The sequence below is a fragment of the Adelges cooleyi genome, unplaced genomic scaffold, assembly GCF_023614345.1.
Source record: "Adelges cooleyi isolate 19-005CV unplaced genomic scaffold, UGA_ACOO_1.1 ACOO_flye_CR_arks_rails_tigmint_CR_PRNA_21, whole genome shotgun sequence".
NCBI lineage: Eukaryota > Metazoa > Arthropoda > Insecta > Hemiptera > Adelgidae > Adelges > Adelges cooleyi.
Window position 1 is genome coordinate 4,852,431 of NW_026095871.1, and position 24,836 is coordinate 4,877,266.

General features: G+C 29.6%; 3 protein-coding genes across 3 annotated transcripts; 2 read left to right on the forward strand and 1 right to left on the reverse strand.

The window, feature by feature from the left end:
- Positions 1-7,878: 7,878 nt before the first annotated feature.
- On the forward strand, positions 7,879-11,998 carry LOC126834274 (ATP-binding cassette sub-family G member 4-like). The gene is made up of 13 exons (XM_050566077.1): positions 7,879-7,893; positions 7,955-8,510; positions 8,603-8,720; positions 8,787-8,976; positions 9,345-9,490; positions 9,560-9,801; positions 9,972-10,079; positions 10,145-10,272; positions 10,389-10,557; positions 10,617-10,717; positions 10,792-10,950; positions 11,019-11,204; positions 11,329-11,998. The coding sequence occupies exons 2-13, from the start codon at positions 8,405-8,407 to the stop codon at positions 11,473-11,475; spliced, it is 1,800 nt and encodes a 599-aa protein (XP_050422034.1). The 5' UTR covers positions 7,879-7,893; positions 7,955-8,404; the 3' UTR covers positions 11,476-11,998.
- Positions 11,999-13,012: 1,014 nt separating this feature from the next.
- On the forward strand, positions 13,013-16,268 carry LOC126834380 (T-complex protein 1 subunit gamma). Its single transcript, XM_050566250.1, has 2 exons — positions 13,013-13,249; positions 14,509-16,268. The coding sequence occupies exons 1-2, from the start codon at positions 13,156-13,158 to the stop codon at positions 16,068-16,070; spliced, it is 1,656 nt and encodes a 551-aa protein (XP_050422207.1). The 5' UTR covers positions 13,013-13,155; the 3' UTR covers positions 16,071-16,268.
- A 402-nt stretch (positions 16,269-16,670) lies between these two features.
- Positions 16,671-23,168, reverse strand: LOC126834382 (peptidylglycine alpha-hydroxylating monooxygenase). Its single transcript, XM_050566251.1, has 10 exons — positions 22,787-23,168; positions 19,438-19,495; positions 18,483-18,570; positions 18,342-18,420; positions 18,148-18,274; positions 18,003-18,051; positions 17,616-17,764; positions 17,391-17,533; positions 17,281-17,330; positions 16,671-17,208 (listed from the first exon to the last, which is right to left on the reverse strand). Exons 1-10 carry the CDS (start codon positions 22,907-22,909, stop codon positions 17,043-17,045), a joined length of 1,032 nt encoding a protein of 343 aa, XP_050422208.1. The 5' UTR covers positions 22,910-23,168; the 3' UTR covers positions 16,671-17,042.
- Positions 23,169-24,836: the final 1,668 nt, after the last annotated feature.

The following is a 24,836-nucleotide window of genomic DNA, read 5'->3' on the forward strand; positions in this document are numbered from 1 at the left end:
ATATTACATTAGAGATAATATTAAATTTGTGTTCATATATTTCTTATACAAAAAATTACCTAACAAAAAGTATGATATCCATAGACGCCATTTTATTTGCTTTTTATTTAATTAATATACGGAACAATCTTAATAGTTTTGTAAAATTGTCAGTAAAAATTTAATAATGCTATTGGTTTTATTCCTACAATATTATTTGATATGAATCCAACTAATCTATAATAATTATGAAATGTAGCCATGTTAATACTGATTTCTTTAATAAAAACATAAAAAAATCAAAGTTTAAAATAAATTATAACTTTAAACTCAAATATAAACCTTTATTTTACAACGTTATATGTGAAAGTTGTAAAACGTTTAAATTAATTAAAGTATTAATCACAGAATTTAATTATTGAATTTGGTTGAAAAGATTTATTATGTATATACGATTCAGCCTAAATTCTTAATATCAGCTTAAAAAAATACTTAATAAATTATTTATTTAATAATAACAATTTATTTATTTGATGACATTTTTTATACAAGTACAAAAATTAATTTTTTTACCACATCATTTTTTGTTGATCTTCTATTCACAAAAATAATTTAAACGTCTGTAAGTAAAATAATATTATTATTATCTATAATTTAGTAAAAAATTTGCTTAGAAAAATAGTTAAAAAAAATAATTGTGATCGCAGGAGACATTGCGGTTACTGTTTTGTAGGAGGCCACAGCACTCGTTTTTTGTTAGTTTTCTTATATAGGACCTGCAGGAGCTGAGATTCTGTGGCAACAGGCACAATTAACACATCATACGATCAATGTTATGAGGCGCCTAGTTTCAAAACCGGCTATACAATTTTTAAAAATGTTCACAAAACAACAAATTCTTCATCTTTAGATAGAACCAACCAAGATTTTCAAACAAACACAGTTTGAATTAGTTATATTCTTTATTTGATATTCAATAACAGTTTTACATAACATGTAATACATTATTACATTATTGTCAATCTGTGTAATCGTTGAGCTGTAATATATATAATAAAGGCTATACAAAATATAAACAATTTATAATTTTAAAAAAACCTAAGTACAAAGGTAAATTTTTAAGCGACCTGGTTTTACCAATTACTTTGACGTTAAAATTTAAAAAAAATGGTTGAATCCCGATGACGCCAAATTTGTACAATGGCTTTAGTTCGTATAATTAACAAATTTTACTTTTTTACTTTCAATGAGTATTTTAAAATAGAAATAACGTTTACATGTGTTTATAATTTTTTAATTACCTATAATTTATTCATAACAAAGTCACACTGAACGTGACAAAAAAAAACTTTTTAGCAAATATTTCAGTGAGTGAAGAAAAAAAACAGTTAGATTTTTAAGTTATTGGCTGACTGACCGCACTTGTACGGGACAAAGCAAGATAGTTAGTCGAAGTGCTGTCGCTGGATAACTCTTCACTCAAAACTTCATGTTTATTGTTAATTTTAATTTTAGTATTATTGGTATTAATTTAATTTCATTCTCTTTCGCACTTATACTTAGTGTACTGTACTTGTACAGATTGTTTAGTTTTTCTTATTACAAATTTAAAAAAAAAATGTTGAGACCCAAGTGAATTAATTTTTTAAGTGTAATTTTTTTACTATTCCTTTCACTTTAAAATACACCTTATCGTTACTATACTCATTAGATACTTGTAAGCTATTATAGTTGTTAGCTAATTACCAAAAGACTTTTTGTTACAAAAGTTTGGAAAAACTGAGTTAGTGACTTTTTTCAGTTATGACTTGAGCATGCTTGACCTGAGCATGCTTAATTAATAGTTCTATGACTACGATTAGATCCTAGTGATGTACTAATTTCCATAGAGTTATTTAAAATGGCAAATGGTTTGTACAACCATCTAACTGAGAGTACTTTAAATTGTTAATAAATCTTCCTCTTTCCAAAATATATTAAATGGGATATCGGAAATGAAGATGATATAATTTTAAATAGACTTCGTCAGGAATTGAAAACAAACAAGGGTCTTTTAAACGTCTAAAAAAATAGAAAAATAATGTGCACATGTACTGTTCAAATATTAAAAAAAAATATGTTTTTCGACTTAACGCAAAAGATTACTCATGTACAAATTTATCGGTTTGAAAAAAACGACATATTATATAGCTCACACATTTTATAAATGCCATACTATGTTATCTGATTTGAATATACGAGTTCCTAAAAAAATGCATAACATTCAAAATTAAAAAAAAAAAAACAATAGCGGCTCTTGTCGTTACAATGATTTATTAAGTTGTTTTTTCGACTTATCAAGCTTACTTCTATATAACTCGGCATTTTTTTGCAAACTCTTTATGCTATACTGAATCATAAAAACACTTTTAATAATAATTCTATCTACATATTGTGTAGTTTAATGATATTTTTATAATTGTACTTTATAACGGTATAACATATTGGCATTTATTAAATATAATAGAAACAAACTATTAGGTATACCTACCCGAAATTATTGTACTTAGTTACTGAAATTTTGGATACCTATTCGCATTGGCAGGGGGAGATCGGTGGGGATACACGATAAAATATATAGTAAAATTGATATGGTCAGAGTGACCTAGTTAAAAACCGTGCTGGAACGTCACGCAAAGTCGTCAACATTTGAAAGGCACAGGGGAAAAACGGTAGTTGTCACATTATGAAAATTGTTTTTTTCAATTTATGCCAACAATTTTAGCTTCGATGCGGAGCTGAGAAGGTATTGTTTTTACAGTGATGTATTTTTTTTTTATTTGTGTCTGGACCCACGATATCTTGTAAACCGCTGAACCGATTTCTTCGTGTAGCAACTCTATAGATCAGAAATCATACCTGAAAGGTAGTTAACCGGGCCAAAAATTAAAAAAAGTCACCCCTTCCTCGTCAAAATCGAAAAAAACACCTAAAAAGTTAACAAATTTTTCAACTTAACATTACGATGCTCTATAACTTTTTTTTAAATAGTCGAAAATGTTCCAAATTTATATGAATTGTTTTTCAAACATAGTACTATCGATAAACATTAACAAATCAAAAACATATCATAAACCCTTCCCTTAGAAGGGATAGAATTTTTTTCTTTATTTCACTTTTTCAAGCAAAGCTTTAGAGATTTAGATCTGAAAATTAGACCAAAAGTAGATCTAAAACGGAACTATAACATATACAATTTTCTCTAAAATCTGTAGTCACATTTTTTTTTTTATTAAGGAAAAACCCCAAAAATAGGGTAAATTTACAACTTATCCGTAGTCAGTTTCTAGGTTGCTATGTGTGTGTGAAACAGTCAACAGGTAATGAAAATATTTTCATTATATTGTTAATTGCGATACATGGCTAACTATGACAGTAGATTTTTATAGACAGACGATCAACCCTTATCGTATCCACCCTGCACAAGACTAAATATTAAATTTTAAGTACATTATTGCTGGTCCCACGATATCTTGTGAACCACTATGACTAGTTTGAACATACTATCCACAGATTCGCATCGAAGCGTTTATTTAAAAGTGATTTTATCACTTTCGGTTATAATAAAATCTGTAGACCTGTGACCTATCCGTCCCCACTATGCCCCGACCCCACTGTACTGGTTTTTTTTTATTTTTGTCAATAGATTGTTTAAATAAATATATTTATTATTAGAGTGGCATTTAATGTGATTTTTTTTTTTGTTCTTTTGTAAGAGGTAGAGGAATTCACGAACTTTGTTTTTGCTATACTCTAAAATTCTCATAATGTGACAACTACCGTTTTTCCCCTGTGCCCTTCATTTGAACATACATTATTTACTTCTTAAAAATAACAGTAAGCCAATGCGAGTGTTAAAAATGTCAAACAAGACAAATAAGAGCGGTCGCAAAACAACTTTTGTTTACACCGAAATCACACAGCCCAATAGTTACAAGGTTGAAACCGTTTCATTCCTGAAGTATATTTTCTTACAGAAAGTCTTGCGATAATTCCAAAAGATACAACACTCCCATTTCATTATAAAATCGACATAAGTACTATTATCGAATAGTTTCAAAATAGTTTTTAATTCTAAAACTAATAATTAAATATTTTGAATCCAAGAATATTGTTTGAAAATTTAAAATGTATTCCAAAAATTTCATACTGTTTTTCTACGTGGCATTAAACTTTTTGCAATGTCAGGGTGTATTTCCTGATACAATTGTAAGTATAATGAGCACATTTGAATAAATGTGCTCATTAAAATATTAAATAATTCGATTTATAGAAAATTTGCGATTCTTGCTTTACTATGTGCAATATGTATTATATTTTTAAAAAAATGTCATTTCTTAACCTTACCTTTTTTTGCACCGAAAATTGTATTAACATAAACAATACAGTATAATAATTTTTAAAATGCCTTAAATACTATGATATTAATGTTATTACGCTGAAAAAATCGCAAAGCTTTATTATGTCTAGTAGTATAGCGTTTTGATTTTAATGTGTAAATTATTTATATATATATATATATATATATTACTACCGTCTAATTCATATTCTGAAAACAATAGATAGATGTAAATGAAATGATCGAGGAATATTCAAGTCCTGAGGGCACTGAAGTCGATGGGACCATTAACTTGAAAGGAGTAAGAGATATCATTGAAGAAGTAGAACGGCGATTCAATACAAACAAAGAAATTCCCACTGACGATGCATTGGAAACTATAATAGGATCAAGTAATAAACAAACAAAAAATATCCAATACATTTATTAAGTTTAAAAATATTTCAAAGACATTTCGATAATCAAGTTTGTCATTTGTATAGCTTTAAATTATTTTATTATATATTAACAAAAAATCTTACCTCAAAAACAAATCAGATAAAAAATTTAGAAAAATTTAGTCTTTTGATGGTGTACAAAAAAAATAGTAGAATATGCGATACATAATTAATTTTTTTTTTTTTAATTATATGTTTTGATTAAACTGTATATTTATTATCACATTATTATTATAATGTTAAAGATGATTATTCTTAATTCCTTCAAGTTAATTTTTTCGTAATTTGTTCTTTAAAACATGTAAAATATTTTGTTTATTCAGACTATAAATTCAACGAAGACGATGTTAATGATTTATTGAAAACATGCATAGTTGGTAATGAAAAGGTTGCACTGGTAAATAAAAAACTATATTACAAAGTAAAAGGCCAGTTAAGTTTTACGTGCTGGGACACTCTAAATATTCTAAGATTCAATTGTTCTATTTAAATTAGATTGAAATTAATCTTGTAATATTCTTGCTAATTTGTAAAAAAATGTAAATTGTTGTTTGGAGAATAAATCTGAAGTTTTTTGAGTGATTTTTTTTTACTTACAGTTATTTTCATCTTCTCGGATCTTGAACAATATAGTTTTTTTCTTAACCCAACGAATATATACATACTTCCCACCTGTAAAATGATAGCAAAATATTTATTTGATGATTTTTCACACATAAAAATACAAAAAACAAAATAACCATTATTAAACGATTACTTGCAGATTTTACTCCAAAGTATGAGAAATAACAAAAAAATAGCATTTTTTATTATAAAAAAATGTTTTAACTAAATACTATGAAATCGATATGATTGTTATAAAAAAAATTTGGTGGTTAGGTAATCGTAGGTCGCTTAAGAAAAATCAGTTGTTGGCCTCTGAATGAGAACATATGTAATTATAAAATATTTCTTTTTCCATTTTTCACCACAAATGAAAAAAACATGTTTTCGACTACAATGACACCGATGTTATTATTCCAAAAAAATATCTAGGGCTATATGTCTGGTAGAAAGGCATTTTTTTTTTTAATTTAGATTTAATTGTAAAATTAAATACCGAGTGATTTTTTTAACGTCTTACGCTAGTTTATTTTTAAAATAATAGAACATTTGTTGTTCTCTTTTTGAAAACATTCTAATATTTATTTTTTATTCTAAAAACAATAGAATGCGATTGGAACGCTATTTGATTCGAACCCAGGTGGTATAACATTTGATGACTTAGAAGACTTAATTAAGAGATTAAAAGAAACTTTTACTTTTACTGGCAACGTTCCATATTATGTAGAACCGAAAACGTCAATACCGTACAAAATGTCACTAAAAGGTAATAAACAATAAAGTTATAATTAATAAATGTGTTGAGTAAAACGATCAAAACTATTGAATAAACATTTTAGTAATGGAGTTTGCCATTTGTATAGCTGTAAATTATAATTATTTTTTAAACCAAAAAAATCATAAAAATTTTCAAAAATATTGAACAATTGTTGGTAAACAAAATAAATAAAAAACTTGTTGGATTTTTTTTTTAATTTTTTAATCTTTAGTAATAGTTTAAAATTTTGATTTTAATGATTTGAATTAAAAATATTTTGCAAGTGTAACTCATTATTATTCACATCCTTTTTTCTGACAAATTGACCTGATTCGTTTGTTTAAAAATGTATAATATTTTGTACTTTCAGATTACAAGTTTAAGAAGCCCGAAGTTAATTATATCGTCACTGATATTTTATTTCCTGGTGATGATGATGAATAGTTTGATTTTATTATTAACTTTTATTAAGTATATAATATGTTTATGTATGTAGTTTGGGTTAAATAATAAATCATTTTGCTCTTTCATTGTGTCATTGTTTATTTTGTTACTTTAAGTATAATTACCCGATCTCAGCTAATTTTTAACATGGATAAGTGTTTGGGTCGGATATACATTTGAAATGGCGTTCTGTTCTTATTTTATAAAATTAGGTCATTCAATGGCTGTTTCTAAGAGAATAATTAAAAAATATTATTCTAAAATGTTGTACACTAGTCACTGTGTTCAATGTAATACTATTATTTTATATGTTATTTTTACAGAAATACCTATTATTTAAGATTTTATATTTCTAATACATGCACATTGGCGAGTTGGGAAACAACAATTTTTTCGCATCAAATAAATAGACATTTTTTTTTTCATGTAAGTATTTCACTCAACATCGTCGAAAAACATTCGGAAGTTGTAGGTTCTTCACTAAGTGTTCCCACCTAGAAGTTCAAAAATTGAACTTTTTTCATGCTCACCCATTTTTTTAAAGTTTTAAGTTTCAACACAAATAAAAAGTGGTCGCTTAGGAATGAAAAACAACGAATTCGTTATCATTTTTTCTGTACCTAACGATAAAAATATTTGCAATTACGAATAAAACCATTTTTTACCCCCAAAAAATCAATTTACAAAATATTTTTGCAATATTCCACTCTTGTGACCATTTTGAAATTTTTGAAAAATTTATAAATGAAAAGCTCGACTTTTGTACTATAAAATATGTCAACTTTAAAGTGGGATGGGAATTATAACCGAGTGAAAAGATAAAAATATATACTCCTGCAAAACTTAAATGTCGATATTATCGTGCATACTTACTTACTTACTACTTAGATTAAATACATAAACATAGACATATGTGTTTAAAATGTGCTTACTATCGTCTATTAGTGCGTTGTCAGATTTTTAGGTAGGGTTAAAAGTAAAAATCCTTAACCAAAACTAATCAATGGTTTAAAAAAATAGAGAAAATTAGAATTCTAATACTTCATGATAATAGTATGGAAATTTCATTCATATTATATGTACATAATTAAATAATGTTCATACTATTATTTATAAAGTCAAAAATAAAAAATTTAAACTGCCGCGTATAATTCAACCAATAAAAACGGGCGATATTTACGCTATCTATCGACATAATCGCCTGCGTCCATTCTTGGTGAATATTTGGTTGCCAAAAATGTACATGTCGTGGCCTATCTAGTATCTACATTATAAGAAATTTCATATATTCTGTGGTATCTATATATCATAATACTTTTGTCGCCAATTATATAATAATTATGTCTGATTATACAGAGTGGGGCAACCAAATGACGGCGGGTGTGCGCTTAACATAACAATAACAAAAAGTTTTAATAGTTATACTTGGTGAATTGTTGACGGGTGAAACTACTGTATTATGTTGTCAATTTATTTGTTTAATTCAAATGGATAACAAAGAAGAAAACAGTAAAGACTCGGAACAATTATACAACCGAATGACGTTGCAGCTCTGTATACACTTTATGCACAATATTAATATTATTGATGTTGCTGTACCGCAGATTGACCTTCGATTGAATTTTCAAAAACACACTCACCAGTTGTCACTTGTCCTACACCCATCTTACGGGTTCCTGGTCGATCCGTGACCTTTGGGAGCTCATCTCGAAATACACTTTGTTCTTGTTTACTTTGTGTCAAAAATACTATTGTCTAAGATTCTATTAAATTTCTTTTTTGTGTCCAGCTGAAATTCGAATAGCCATGGCAAACAACAGGCCGACGTCCAATAGCGATGGTATTGACATCGAGTTTACGGACGTATCGTATTCGGTGAATGTTTGGACACCGGGGAAAATATTTCGTCCAGGTATGATAAACTATCTTCTAGTTTCTACTAACTAATCTTGGGTATTCAATAATATAAAATAGCTTATTCTTAGAATACCTGCTTTATTTCAGAAAAAAAAAAAATTTTACAAAACGTTAGTGGCAAGTTTTTGAAAAACCAATCGTATGCCATCATAGGATGTTCAGGTTCTGGCAAGTCTTCTCTGTTGAATTTTGTTTCGGGCTACAAGTACGATTTTAATATTTTCAAACAAAGGTCGGCTTATTTTATATAGATTTTTTATTTGTATTTTAGAACAACCGGATATAAAGGTAGCATCAATATTAACGGAAAACCTCGGAGACGAGAAGTATTTTTAAAACGATCCAGTTACATAATGCAAGACGATCATCTGCAACCCTACCTTACCATTTTAGAATCCATGGAGATAGCTTCTAAGCTTAGATATTGTGTCATGAAACTAGATGTTTACCAACAAGTTATAGTATGGAAATCTTAGTTAACATTTTATTTAAACTTTAAACAAAGAAAACATCCTAAAAATGTGTCATTTATTGTTAAAAACTATAACTATTCTTAAAAACGCGCAACAATGTCAATAAATTAAATTATTAATAAATCCTAGCTTTTTTTAATATTATCTAAAGTTTCATTCTTGACTATAACATGTAATAAATATATTTATATTTATTTTGTTACTCTCTACGTTACAAGATAGTATTCTAATTTAAATACAATTGATTAAATAACTCAATAAGTATTTAAATTAATATAAATATTTACCAATACTTACTCATTATTTATGATAATTATATTTCAAAATTAAATTATAATTCATTTTTTTTTTTTTAGATCAAAAGAATATTGGAAAATTTTAAATTGACTGAAAAACAAAATACGTTAGCGAGAAATCTGTCTGGTGGTGAATGTAGACGCCTTTCTATTGCAATGGAACTCATAAGAAATCCAAAAGTGATGTTTTTTGACGAGCCTACAACGTAAACACACTTCTATATGTTGTTTTAAAAAACGTATTAAATTTAATTTAACATTTTGTTTTTTTTTAGAGGTTTGGACATGGCGTCTGCTAATAAAGTGGTGTCCGTGTTAAGAGATTTAGCGAAAAGTGGTAGAACAATTATATGCACTATTCATCAAATGACTGCATCACATTTAAATTTGTTTGATGTATTGTACATACTTTCACCAACTGGACAGTGCATTTACCGAGGACAATCCTCTCAGCTACTCAATTATTTATCTTCTATTGGACTTCACTGTCCTTTGCATCACAATCCTGCTGATTATGGTAACTGTCTGATAAATCAAAGCCCTCCCGAGAAAAAAAAGGACGTAGCTCAATTTTTAACATATTGTCGCGCAGAAGGGTCATAGAAATCCTTTTCATATTCAAAGCTATCAGAGTTTAAAGATTTATTTAAACAATTTTTTGTCTACATTTTGTAATTATAATTTCAGTGATCGAAGTGAGTTGCGGTGAATATGGCGATTATATAGATTCGCTAGTTGAGTGTGCGGACAACGGTAAATCAAATAGCTGGTGTGAGGAAAAACAAGATCAAAGTGGTAGGTGGACAAAGTATACAGTGGTGTACATAATACAAGACAAATTTAAATGATTACTTATACAGTTTCAGAAGAAGCCGTTTTAAACGAGAATTTCACAGTTGAAACGTATCGGCAAAAGCGTTCTTCTAGATTTTTTCACGAACTCCGAGTACTCATCCGCAGAACAATGCTAATTTCGTCTAGAGACAGTGTGTGTATTTTTAATGAAAATTTCCTAGAACGAATCATACTTTTTTTAATGTTTAATAAGTATTATATTTGTTATAACATAGAATACAGTTGATGTTGTAAATTTTTTTTATTTAGGAATTAATTAACATCAGACTATTTGCACCTGTAATAGTGGCCTGCTTGTTCGGTTTGGTATATTATGATATCGGAAACAACGGCTTGTACACCCGAGACAATGTTACATTGTTATACTTTTGTGTGACGTACATTGTTTTTTTGTCTGCCTATTCAATGTCTATAAAATGTAATCACATCAATATTTAACTAATTTTCACTTTTAAAGTGTATTATTAAATTTTTCAGTTCCGTTAGATTTCTTGCTAATGCGATTAGAACACTTTAACCAATGGTATTCTATTAAATCGTATTACGCTTGCCTTACGATAATGGATCTACCGATACAAGTTAGTAGTTTTAAAATATATATATAATATATTATATATTATTAAGTTTAAATTTAATTTTCTCAACTTTTTAGATAACGTCGACGGGTTTATTCTGTTTAGTGCTGTACGTAATGAGTGGACAGCCGTTTGAATTGTTCCGTTTCGTATTGTTTTCATTGATGTTTATACTCACGGGCTTATTGTCGCAAGCAACTGGCATGTTAATAGCTATTTTGTTTAAAAGTTTTCTGGTGTGTATAATTGCCAACTCATGCTTTTGAGACATAAAATCTATTTTATTAAATATAAAATATTTTAGATGAATGCCATCGTCATATCCTTAATTTTATTACCAACGACTATGTTTGCTGGCATTATGTTGCGCATAAGCGATACACCAAAAATGTACACTTGGATCTATGATATTTCTATGTTAAAACATTCCGTTCAAGGAATTTTACATTCCGTGTATGGTTTTAAAAGAGCGGACATGGAATGTCCAGAGGTATATTTATTTAGTCACAAAAAATTGAATTACTTAGTTTTTTTAATTTAATATTTTGTGCACTATTTATTGTTTACAAAAATGTTAAGTACCCATTTAACAGATTTGAATTTTTTTTTTTAAGATATACTGTCCAAACAGATCACCATCATCTGTACTTCAAAATTTTAGTATGAGTGAAAATATATTTTGGATCAGCGCCATCTACATTACAGGAATTTTTGTATGTCTTAAAATTTGTACTTACATGGTTTTAAAAAAAAAGCTTTAGTTCTTTACTATTTTTTAAACAAATTTTTGACTAATGGTTCTAGTCAGAATATACGTTACAACGAATTAATTGGACTTCCATAGTCTTTTAGACAGAACTGATGACAGTATACATTATACGTATTTTTTTTATTTATGTTACCATTTTATACAAATATTTACTAAATTACTTGACTTGCTATATATATTTTTTAAAAGGTTTTTTTATTGTTTATTATTTTAATTTTTTTAGTATTCAGTATTCTATTATGAGAAAAATAGTATCGATTTGCGCAGTATTATTACTGACTGATGACTAGTGATTATTATTCTTTTTTTTTTTTTATAGCTTTTATTTTAAAACTTTAGCTTGACTATGAACAGTTATTATTATTTCATATTATTCCAACAGTATTGTAACCCTCAAACAATATAATTTATCTTTAAACTTTAATTATTATTTAATGGATTTGTTATGTTAAATATTGTTTTAATGCATTTCCTCTCATATTGGCCATTACATCGTGTAGTTAAACCTAAAATGTATTTAATTATTTCTTTTAATCTGAATAAATGTATACTATTATTTTTGGCTTTTTATGTACTATTATTATTTACTTCCTAATAAAATAAATAAATATTGTATCTGTAAAATTACATTTTTCCCTCATATATTTGTAAAATATTGCCTTATAAGTTATAACTTATAATTTTTATGAGTTTGTGGCAATCATTTTTTCAGTTGATAGTATTTAATATTATAAAAATACACTTGAGTTACAAGTGTTGATATTTATATTTCTCATTTCCAGCAATATTTTGGAAATAATCCTACAATTTGTAAAAATTGACAAAAAGGAAAAAAATATTGTCATCAGAATTATTTTATTATAACTTGGTTTTTAGTTTAACAAACATCAATTATTAACACAATATTTCTGGCTAAAAAAATATATAGTTGAGTTAATTTTTACTACATTTTAACTGATGAGAAATTATTTAAAATATAGCAATTTTAATATTATTTTATGCCTCGACCGATTGGTCTATTTATTTTTGAGAAAATTTACTTTCATATAAAATATATCAAAAACTGGTTACCAATTGTTGGTGTTGTGTTTATTTCTACTAAGTTTTAAGTGATAAACAATAATTCGAAAATGAAACTACATAATCAGTGTTAAACTTTTTTTTCGAAATTAATAAATTAAAATAAATGTTCAGGGAGGAGAAATATAAATTGTTTTAACTGTGTGTGTGTAGTACATACTTATAAATTTTGGATTCTGGTATTCTTTGTCCAATTAATAAATTACCTATAACAATAAACATTTTCTATAAATAAAATTGATCTACTATTTACCTAATTTGTTGACATAAATAAATGAATTTATTTTTAAGTTTTATTTTTTAAAAGCGCGCCAAATGACTCATTAAATTATTAATTGTTGCCAACACAGCGAAATTACAAATTCTCCAAACTGTTTGTACCCTGTTGATTATCGATGATAACCATGTATGATACGCATTCGACGGTTAACGAGTATACCTGTTAGAGTTACCCTATAAATATAGGTTAGGTCTGTACTCTATTGTTCATTACCTAATTTTCCCATCAGTCAAACAAAAGTTCTGTCAAAGTTTAAACGCTTCGTTTTATAATTTTTCTATCTAAAAAGTATTATTCACTTAACTTAGAATCATGATGTCTCAATCTGGTGCACCGATTTTGGTGCTAAACACAAATACCAAAAGAAAGTTTGGCCATAAGGTTCAGTTGGAAAATATTGCAGCAGGTGAACATGTTTTAATGATCCTAAAACTTTTGTACTTTATTCGCAGTTAAACGTTTTGAATTTCGACGTCAGTTGAAATATCAATAGAAAATGTTTTTATGCGAAAAATTGGATGTATTTCTTAAGGAGCTCGTAATATTATGTCTACGGACTTCCTAACCGATATTAAAATGGTTGCATCTGTTTTTAAAAGTTCAGCCTGGACTGGTCCAATATATAGGTAGCGTTGAAAAAGCTACCAAAAGAGAACTCTTGTATATCAAAGCTTATTTACAAAAACTTTATCAACTTACTGATGATCAACATTTTTATTTTGTTATTCTTGACTTTAAAAAGTATGTTTCTAAATAAGTACTGCTCTAGAAAATACCCAAAAATGGTAAATGTTTGGAAATTTTATATCATTATCAAAAACAAATTTTAACAGAAAAAGCTACAAAATTACTATTATTTTCTTAGGAAAAAGAACGTTAGGTTAGGTTTCAAAAATGAATGTTACTTTTCCTCTAGATTCAAATCATTTGATTTTAAGTAATTAAATTTAAAAACATTTTTATATTTTAAATTGGGGAGTAAAGGGGTTTTTCCTTACCTTAAGTTACATTATTACCACCACAAAATGAATAAAAATATGATATTCTGATAGATATCTGATTTTGCAATTAACTTCATTTGAAATGATATAAAATATTGTTCTTTGAATGAAACATAAGTATCGTTCCAAATGGCATAACTTAAAAATATCTACAACCAAAAAAAAGTTATTTTTAAAATTGGTAAGTAAGCTGTCAGAATATTATACTATTATTAATTTTTATCAATACTTGTTAGGTATAGCAAAGTATGTAAACTTTGGCTTGAAATCATTTTTTAATAATCAGTTGACAAAGGATGTATGTGTTTTTATAATTTTTTAATCGCTTTTGCGTTTAAAAACATTCGCTTTAAAAAACTCACCTCATTTATTTACATTCTTTTATTTAAAAATACAACCAATTGGCTGCCCTGTATATCTTAACAGCTAACTTTTTGTAATTAGAAGAGCAAATGAATATGGCTAGACTAAATTGGTCAGACCTCTGTTAAATTATTTGATCAAAATTTTCATACTAGCTAAGCAACTAATTATTGATTAATATAAATAAAACTCATCAAAATGCGATGATTTTATTTAATAAATATTTTATTTTAAATTGACATAATTCTATTATTGTTATCAATAAAATAAACTAATTTTCTATTATTAAATTTTTTTTCAGGTAAAGCTATTGCAGATGTAGTACGTACGTGTATTGGACCCAGAGCTATGCTTAAAATGTTGATGGATCCAATGGGCGGCATTGTAATGACAAACGACGGTAATGCTATTCTCCGTGAAATCACTGTCCAGCATCCAGCGGCTAAGTCGTTCATTGAAATCGCTCGAACACAAGATGAAGAAGTCGGTGATGGTACTACATCGGTGGTCGTACTCGCAGGAGAAATCCTTGGAATCGCAGAACAGTTTTTAGAACAAAAAATTCATCCTACAGTTATAATCAAAGCTTATCGTCAAGCTCTCGAAGACATGCTAGACATTCTGGATAAAGAATTCAGCATTCCATTGTCGTTGGATGACGAGCCTAAACTTATCGAAGTTATCCAATCGTGTGTCGGCACCAAGTTCATTGGACGTTGGTCAGATTTAGCATGCAGTATTGCATTAAACGCTGTTAAAACAGTAAGTATTAAAGACGAAGGGCGTACAGAAATTGATATTAAAAGGTACGCTAAAGTAGAAAAAGTTCCCGGTGGAGCTATTGAAGACTCTCAAGTATTGAGCGGAATCATGTTGAACAAAGATGTTACACATCCGAAAATGAGAAGGTTCATCAAGAATCCACGAATCGTACTTTTGGATTGTACATTAGAATTTAAAAAAGGAGAAAGTCAAACCGAAGTAGAAATTGTTAAGGAAACAGACTTCACAAGGTTATTGCAAATCGAAGAAGAGTACATCCAACAAATTTGTTCAGACATTATAGCTTTGAAACCAGATTTGGTTTGTACAGAAAAAGGAGTATCTGATTTGGCGCAACATTTTTTATTGAAAGCCAACATATCTGTATTGAGGCGTTTGAGAAAATCAGATAACAATCGAATCGCCAGAGCGTGTAACGCTACCATTGTAACGCGTACTGATGAATTACGCGAAAGCCATGTCGGTACAGGAGCTGGTCTTTTCGAAATAAAAAAAATTGGTGATGAGTACTTCACATTCGTTACCGAATGCGTTAACCCAAAGGCGTGCACTATTTTGCTTCGAGGGCCAAGCAAGGACATACTTAACGAAGTGGAAAGGAATTTACAGGACGCTTTACATGTGGCTAAGAACATCATGTTGAACCCCAAGTTGGTTCCAGGTGGTGGTTCCATCGAAATGGCCGTATCGCAGGCGTTGGTGAAAAAGAGTTCTCAGATTGCTGGCGTTCAACAGTGGCCGTACAAAGCCGTAGCTCAAGCTTTAGAGGTAATACCGCGTACGCTTTTACAAAATTGTGGTGTCAGTACCATAAGAACGATGACGTCGCTGAGAGCCAAACACGCGGTCAGCGGTAACGAGCACTGGGGTATTAACGGAGAGACAGGCGAGATGGCCGATATGAAAGAACTCAAAGTATGGGAACCAATCGTTGTCAAGTCTCAAGTATACAAAACTGCTATCGAAACAGCTATATTGTTAGTTCGTATCGATGACATAGTGTCTGGAACAAAGAAGAGAGGAGACGATGGACAACCAAAACCATCCGCTCAACCAACTGAAGAATCCATGAAGGAATAAATATAAGGGTCGTTGTCCTACTTTTTTTTTCACCTATTCCTAAATATTATAACACAATGATTACTAATATAAATCACTAATCTTATGTTGTGTTATTTATCGCGACTTAATACATTATTAACAGTTATTATTTTTTTTTGTATGATTGCTGCATTGAATTTCTAGATTTTAATAAAACATTTTCATACTATTTCTCACTATTTTTATTTTTCAATTGACTCGTCTATAACAATTTACAAAATGAGTTGCGAGTTAATGGTAAATTATTTTATACTTTACCTCAAAACGGTAGAAAACAACTATAATTGTTTATTTTTCTAAGTTTTAACTAATGAAATTTTTTCTTAATATGAGACTACTTAAAATTGTAATTAAAATAACAGCAACTTGTTTTAAAATGATTTTATGCCTCAACCGATTGGTCTAACTATTTTTGAGAAAACTAGTTAGCTTTAGTATAAAATATCCAAAACTGGTCACAAATTGTATTAGCACTAAACATTGTTTAACTTTGAATCAAAATTAATAAAATTTTAAAAAATGTTCAGCGAGAAGAAATAAAACATTTTTTACTATGTGTAGTATATATTTATAATTTTTAATAAGGAATACGTGGTCCAATTAATAAATTAACAATAAAAATAAACATTTTCTATAAATAAAATAAATTGACTCATGATTTAACTAATTTTTTCACATATATACTCATGTATATATATATATAATATAATGGTATGTTGGAAATAGTCGAAAGATTATAATATAATATAGATTGTTTTGTGCGTTGTTGACATTGGTAGTCCGATACAAGTATTTCTTTTTTACATTGAATAGATGTATAATAACATAATCTTTGGTAATTTTTTTTTTAAATTATTTTATAAATAAGTTTGTGGCAAATAGAAAACAAGGATATTTTGTGTCGACTAGTCGAGATCTCGCATAAGTACCCAATCGTAAAATCGTTATAAATTATAATTTTGACGCTTCTTCGTCGGGAATGTTAATCAAATACGGGTCGTCTTTCCAATAGTACTTAGGAGAACCTTCGGAAACGCAAAGCTGTTGTTCAAGAGGATCCGTGCCTTCCACCCAGTACATCACATAGAAATTGCACATTTCATCGTCACTCGTAGCACTGAAATCCATCGTCAGACGATTATTACAAACAATTAAAATATTAACCAAAAATCGAATGGGTGTATCTTACCCGATCTTTGTAACAGTGTCCCTTGTGCTTTCCATTGTACACCTAGCTGCCTAAAATTAAAATTAATTATCATTTCGATTTTCCCTCTTAATTGTGTGTCTACCACTCACCAATCGATCGCCAAATTCTACGGTAATATTGTTTTCAACGGGATAGAACATTTGAGGAGTGAGCGGATTTCTTTTTCCCAACAGATCCCATTTTACATCTCCTCGTTGGTCGGTCCTCACTCTGTATCCGGCCACTACTTTGCCTATGCAAAAAAATTTTTAAATGGGTACATATTATTATGCATAATGTTGGCGGTTTATAATAAAAAACCAAAAATAACATACCGAGTTCATGAGTGTGCGTTCTGTATGCAAAAGGATGTATGACTTTACCGGGTTCGAATATGGAGCATGCCGTCTCCATGTGTTCCACCGAGCGTGGAGCGATTTTTCCATTAGTGGCGAGCAAATACACTCCAGCTTGTCTGGATAATCTAAACAAAATCGAATAAACCTAATATAAAATTTGTCATTCGTGAAATATAAGTAGTTTAAAATTTAGCGTTTTGAAAAACAAAATTCCTTAGATTTTGAGCTCAAGCTAGACGGTCGACAGTTAAGTATATCATTTTTGTGGATTGGGTTTAATAAATAAATATAATGATACTTATATTATATTAAAATACACGTTACTCTAATAAAATACTCGAGTATTAAAGTAAAACCACTTACTGTTCGTCGGTGTAATGCAAATATATTCCAGAATTATCCGTCTCGTCGTCTGTAAAATATTTTTATACCGTTATACAGCATGAATCATAATGTATATAGGTACAACACTAGTAGATATTAAGTAAAAAAATATAGATTTACTTACCGTCGAACGTCCTGTGATAATGGACTTGAAGTACTAAATAACTGATTTTCGAATCTCCACCGACTTTAAAACCGACTTGGTCCGGAAGCTTCAGCGTAGGCGCGTCTCTTGCCCAAGCGTACAAAATCTGGAAAATTAATTACACATGATTACCGACAAATCGATACAGATAGATCAGCAAACGAGCATCGTACATTCGAACCAGATTTACACGGGTTGGAATGCATGTAACTATGGTCGCGCCCGTTCGGAGAAGCCATTTGACCGCAATTCCTGAAAATCAAATTTGTATTTATGAACCTATCATAATAGTAGTGCAAACAACAACCACTTACCATACAGGATCTTCGCTTCCGGGATCTGAACATCCGTAGAGTAACATATGATGAGCGTCGTGGCCCGATGCTTTTGGTTCAAATCCGACTGAAAACATAATAATATAATATTGACATCTAATTTATTGCATCAAAAAAGGCAAACGCTAAATCTTTCAGATTCGATGTCCGAGCAAGAGAAAGAACTGGGAAAGAGCATTGATTTCAAGTAATAATTATCCGTATTGATGTTTCGAATTTACTGATTTTTTATTTAGTTTCAATTTTGAAACTAGTTGTTTTAATTTTGTAGTGACCCCCATATGGAATGTTCTGGAAACTTCGTGACGGATAGGCAACATAGAATACACGCAAAATGTTCCTGAACATTCCATGTACGTGTTAGGGGCATTGGATAAATAATTTTAGATACACCGGCGATATTATAGAGGCCGACGCTACAGCGCCGTTCATCAGTCTTCACTCGTCCATTCAATAGTAAATAATTTAGTTTCTTTGTTTTTTATTGGGTGTTAATATATTCCATTTTCATTTCTAATTTAGATGCGTGTCTTAGTTTTGTTATTATAATAACCAAAACGCTAAAAATTCATAAGAAACGAAAAAGAAGGCTTATGGCTGGGTGTCAAATAACTGTTTTGTATGCATTCTTGCGTAACACTTCACTAACATCGAAATCTGTCCTATTAAAACAATTGTTTTGTGTTTTATGCTTTTATCTACTTTCTCGATTTTTTTATCAGATTCATTTACTTGTTTAATTTAATTTATTTTGCAAAATCTAAGAACATCACCTGTGCTTCTACATTTCTAGTTTTAGCAAAAAATCTCCCGAATTCCTTTTTTAAATACATACATATTACACAATATGTATAATATGTATAATAATATGTTTATTGGTAAATAAATAAAATTATCGGTTGCTAGGTATAAGTGTATTTACTTAAGTACTTACCTATAAAATACGATTTACTAGAATCGATTCTGATCGGAGTGCACAAATAAAGATCCGTCTGGAACAATACAAAACAAAAATATCAGAATGCATTATAACCTAGACATAGGTTTTTGAGATATTTTTTTTATTTTGTAGACAATATACTATTATCGTTGTCCTATGTGTAAAATGCTATTGTTATAGTAGTTATTTTTAATTTTACCGTTATTTCTTACTAGTTATAATAATGTAATAACCTCTGCGATAATTATCGAATGTAACGGGATTCGAAAAACATAATTATTAATCTTAATTGTTGTTATTATTATTTTAACCTGTCATGCTTGTTGTTATTTAGCTGCCAATTGAAACTAAATTTACAAATATTTGGTATTTTTACCATCTACAGTTTTTAGATCAATATATTTTAAAGTGATTTTTGATTATTATAATTCTTGGAAACCTGTAAACCTCTTTAAGCCCAAAATTCTTCATCCGAACTATGTCCCGACCTCAATGTGTGCTGGTTTCTTTTATTCAGGTAAATGTATCCATTGCTAAATATTGTATGATATATCCACTGGTCTTGTGTTATAACAGTTAGGCCATTTCAGTAACATGACAACGATTTATCATTTAAGCACACACACATACACACGAATGATAAATTTTCTATTTAAAGTAAATGATATTTTCTAATTAAAGTAAAAAAAAAAAACCGATAAAATCATTGTAAAAGACAATGATATGCTTAAAATTATATTTTCCTTGCTAAGGAAGATACGATTAGGGTTGATGGTTTGTCCATAATAATTTTTTGTCGTTGTATAAGGTACCACAAGGCGCATCAAATTTAGAGATTATAACAATAAGAAAATATAATAATATTTTGGATTAGATTATTATTGTTATATTTTATTACCGTTGTGGAAAAAAACCATAACACTAATTATTTAAATGGCATAATAAAATGTTGAACTTGCCAAACATAATATTTATGTACATGTTCACACGACAGTTAAAAAATGTGAGGGTTAAAACTATTTGGTTGGTTTGAACCGCACGGTTAATTAGCTAACCGTGATTTATACAAAGAGGCTTATTTAACAAGGAAGTTTCAGCGTTACAGAACAATTATTACAATGTCACTCGTGATGGACAAGCTGCATACAAAAAAAAACCAAATAATGCATTCCAAACTCTCTAAAATGTATCTGACTATTACTATTTTACACTAGTCAGGAATAAATCATTTTCACGCTAATGCTACAAACATTAATGCACTGTTTATACTTCAATACGAATAATGTTAGTTGTGTTACTTTTATAGTTGGTTTAGACTTGCTCGACGATAAAAAGCTTAAATGTAGATTTTTGAGTTTTATTTTTAAAAAATGTATACATTTTCAAAATGACAAAATAGATTTACTAATTTCCTACCCCGTGTCCAAAAATACCTCAAATAAAGCAAAATTGTCGACCCCTTTCAGGGGAATGGGTTATGATTATAACTGCTACATCTAAACAACAATACCCCACAGCAACTTGGATGAAACTAGGCTTAATTTTGACCGGCTCGAATGGCATTGGCCAGTGCATTGCCACGAATTAGATATGGTTGGTAAATTATTATACATATAATAATGGAACACAGAGAAGCGGAAATTTATGTGAGCTGTTAAAACGGCTTATCCTTCTCTCGCTGGGACACTGTTTCGTCACTTAGTTGATCAATATGAAATGTCACAATAGTAATAAAATTAAAATAAATGTCATACACCCAACTACAATTATATTATATTGTATTTAAATGTGTTTTTCACGTATAAAATTGGTAATTTAGAAAAGTTGATCAGAAAAACTTTTGAAGTTGGAAAAATGTGTTATCTGTAGCTGTGAAATGTTAATAGATTTTGGCACACAATTGTTGTGTTTTTATTACCTGCCTTTAGGTGCGCAATTAAATTTAGAAAAACTTATCAAACAAGCGGTTTGACCTTCGTATTAAACTTATTATTTTCTCCGTTGGACGATTGAAGTAATTAAATACGTCCTCTAAAATGAGATTGTTTGGTAATTTAATGTTGGCGTTTTAATTTAGTATGGATAATCGACGTTCAAATGAAATAGCACCCAAGTGCTAACTTTGATCGCAAAAGTTTAATAGTACACCTATTATGTTTTCTATACTATTTTTTATTACCTAAAATTGCGTGCAATCTAAAACCTTAAGACATGTTTTGTGTTCAGTCCCTGAAAAAAGTTTAGCGCTTTTGTTCTAATAACTAGTTCGTATCCACTTGTTATTTTTTTGGGAAATTACCCGCATTGTATGTAATATATTTTAATAATCGTTATTGTTATGTTAACACGTCCTAACCATATTACAATAGGGGTCGTTTGGTGTATTTTTTCTCGTTTTAATTTTTTTTTTATAACTATGCAGGAAACTAGTTTTTATGAAGCAAACTTCAATCATCCTTATTCCTCCATACTGTTTAAAAATGGTTCACGCAGTGTAAAAAATTAAAAAGTATAAAAATGGCCAAGACCGATCAAAGTTATCATTTTTTTTTTTACTTTAAATTTGTTTATAGGTATCATCGAATTTTAATTCACCGATAATATATTTTGTTAATTGTTAATTCGACTATTCTTTGTTTTCTCCACTATATTCCATCAAGTGGGTTCTGCCAAATCGTTTACAGTCATTATCAAAATGTCTTTTTATTTACTCAGCACATTTTCAGGTCTTTATTTTCATTCATCATTCATCGACTAGTATTTTTCGGCTTATCTTTTAAATTCTTTATAGTTAATCATTTTTAAGTCTTACTCGCTTCACTATTAGTTTTTCTTACTATTTAGAGACATTGAAGTCTATTTTCCTCCTATTCGTACGAATGTACGAGTTGTACAAAAAAGATTGCCTACTGAAAAACTAAAAAAAAAAGAAATCATATTTTTTCTCCCTTGCTGTCCAGTTGACCTTACCGTACCTGCACCTACGCACTTTTTTTTATTATTAAACTAAATAAAGACAAGTCGTTTTGCAATTTCTTCGTTCTGTTATATTTTGGTACTTGTATCGAGCAATAAAAACAATTATCAAAATCATTACTCGTTGGAATGAAAATATACTATTGTTTTTAAAATTTGGTAAAAATATTTTTGGTAAAAAAAAATTAATATTTTCGCGATACGTTTGAAATATTAATTCCCGCCAAAAAAACCTAGATTCGCGCCTGCTCAATTGCTCAACTCGTAAATAACTGTGCACAGGTAATATTATTACACGTAATATTATATTGCAATACATATACACACACACTCATTGACGACTGATGGTCACTATGCGCGGGCTTACCTTTTTGGGTCTGACGTTTGGCATCATCAGCGAATATTTTTTTACTTCGTTTGCGTTCGCGATTGGCCATATGGTGGCCGTCGAAACCAGCAAAAAGACCGCGGTGATGATTTTCGCGATCATCTCGACAACAGTTTCGTCTCGTTACGGTCGACTGTCCGTGCACGGCGTTGACGTCTAGCGCGACAACCGGTCGGCGGGCGACTATATAGCAGGTACGCTCTATTGCGGTGACTGAACGCCGCCGAGTACCGGTACCATCCTGTGTGCAGCAGTAGTCTGAGGTCACGCACGCCTAATTTGTGGACGTATTATTCTTACACTGAGTCACCACTCACCGTGGTCAGCGTCGGTTACACCTGCGTCCGCAGCGACCGGTGCGTGCGAGAGCGAAGACTGCACTCGGGCGCTCCCCACCGATCTGCGGGCGGTGTACCAACATAGTGCGCAACATGCGCGTCCTTTGGCATTGGTCATATCGATTTTGTGCGTCGTCGCTCGAACGAATCCAACAGTTGTGCGTGGGAGTCCCGAGTCCTGCTCTGCTCTCCCATAAAAATTATAACATGATATATTACATTGACATAGTAAATGGAAACCGTATAATCCTGGAACTGCGTCATTTGGTACACCCTTAGAATACAGAGTAGCACCATAAAGACCCAATTTGACACAGAGGGTAGCTTGGATGTGCGTCCCTGAGTAGTTTTCCATAAAAATTCCATATTAACGTTATTAAATACCATCGAAAAGACTATTTTCGGTCTACAATAACACACGATAATAACAACCAAAAAAGGCATCTTTTTTTTTAACTTAAGAAAAAAGGTTTTTAAACATGTACCAAGAATTTAATGGGAAGAGATTGGCCAATTTTTGGTCAATTTTTTTACAAATAAAGACTAAAACGCGAAGTCACTTTCTGAAGTGCATACCGAACCGATTTCAAAAAAAATTCTTTTGTTATACAATTTTTATGGTTAAGGATTTTTATTATTATTTTATTACATATAACCATAAGTGCTTAAGTTTTTTTCTAGGTTTTGTTATATAGTTTTTTAATTGCTAAATCAAAAATCGGTCTATTAGCCCCCATAGAAAAAAAATAGTATGCTTTAGATAAAAAAAAGAAAAATTGAAATCCGTCCAATAGATACTTCTACGGAAGTAATTTTTTATCAAACTTTCGCCATAACTTGGAGAAAAATAACTTTAAAAGTATTATAACTAAAAAAACTTAATATTTTTTTTCCTTAAAATTAGTCGGCGAATTAAAAATGGCTACTAAATCAATTATTGCCTATCCTTTGCCCCTTAATAAATAGCGCTTTCCGTTCCCCTTAAGTTTATCAGTCAAATAATTAATCCAATAGCTAGAGAGTTAAAATAAATATGAATTACATTTATTAATTGAAAATAAAATTAATATACATTTTATAGCACTACCAATGAACAGAAAACAACTATTCAATAACCATAAAATAAACATTTTCCACCCTTTCTAGGAGTAAAGCCCAGAAAGGATGAAACTTTTTTAATTTGGGGGTAGTTTTTGGACTTGAGTTGAAAATTAGACTGATAGTGTTTCTAGTTTGTAGCTATATAAAATTAAAACAAAAGAACTTTTATTTACCTATTTTAAGCTTCCAAAAAAAAAAAAACAAATGTTATGATTCAAATTAAAAAAAAATTAATAAAATGATGGTTAGGTAAGGTGGTAAAAATAATAAAAAGGGATACCTACATTTAAGATATAAAAGGGGGTACCTTTTATACCGGAGTGAAGCTTTGGACCTTTTTTTGTTATATATTTTCTCAGTAACAAAAATTTAGCCTATCCTCCTTTGGTCTCCGGCCTCCATCCTACTGAACCTCATTGTACTGGCCTTGGTTATTTCTCTCTAAAAAATAAAATAACAATTTTATTTGATACCAGATTTTGAAAAAAAATGTATATTTTTATAGTACACTGTAAATTAAAATTTTTCTACCGGATAAAGAAGATGCTTCCAATTGACAACCTTTTTGACCTTATGTATTTATTAGTAGT

Coding starts and splice junctions, on each gene's coding strand:
- LOC126834274 (XM_050566077.1), top strand. CDS start 8,405: ATGGCAAACAACAGGCCGACGTCCAATAGCGATGGTATTGACATCGAG. Junction 10,273..10,388: donor TAATTTCGTCTAGAGACAGT/GTGTGTATTTTT, acceptor TTTTTTATTTAG/GAATTAATTAACATCAGACT. Junction 10,718..10,791: donor TAATGGATCTACCGATACAA/GTTAGTAGTTTT, acceptor TCAACTTTTTAG/ATAACGTCGACGGGTTTATT.
- LOC126834380 (XM_050566250.1), top strand. CDS start 13,156: ATGATGTCTCAATCTGGTGCACCGATTTTGGTGCTAAACACAAATACC. Junction 13,250..14,508: donor GTTGGAAAATATTGCAGCAG/GTGAACATGTTT, acceptor ATTTTTTTTCAG/GTAAAGCTATTGCAGATGTA.
- LOC126834382 (XM_050566251.1), bottom strand. CDS start 22,909: ATGATCGCGAAAATCATCACCGCGGTCTTTTTGCTGGTTTCGACGGCC. Junction 19,496..22,786: donor CAAACGTCAGACCCAAAAAG/GTAAGCCCGCGC, acceptor GTATTGTTCCAG/ACGGATCTTTATTTGTGCAC. Junction 18,275..18,341: donor CGTGTAAATCTGGTTCGAAT/GTACGATGCTCG, acceptor TTAATTTTCCAG/ATTTTGTACGCTTGGGCAAG.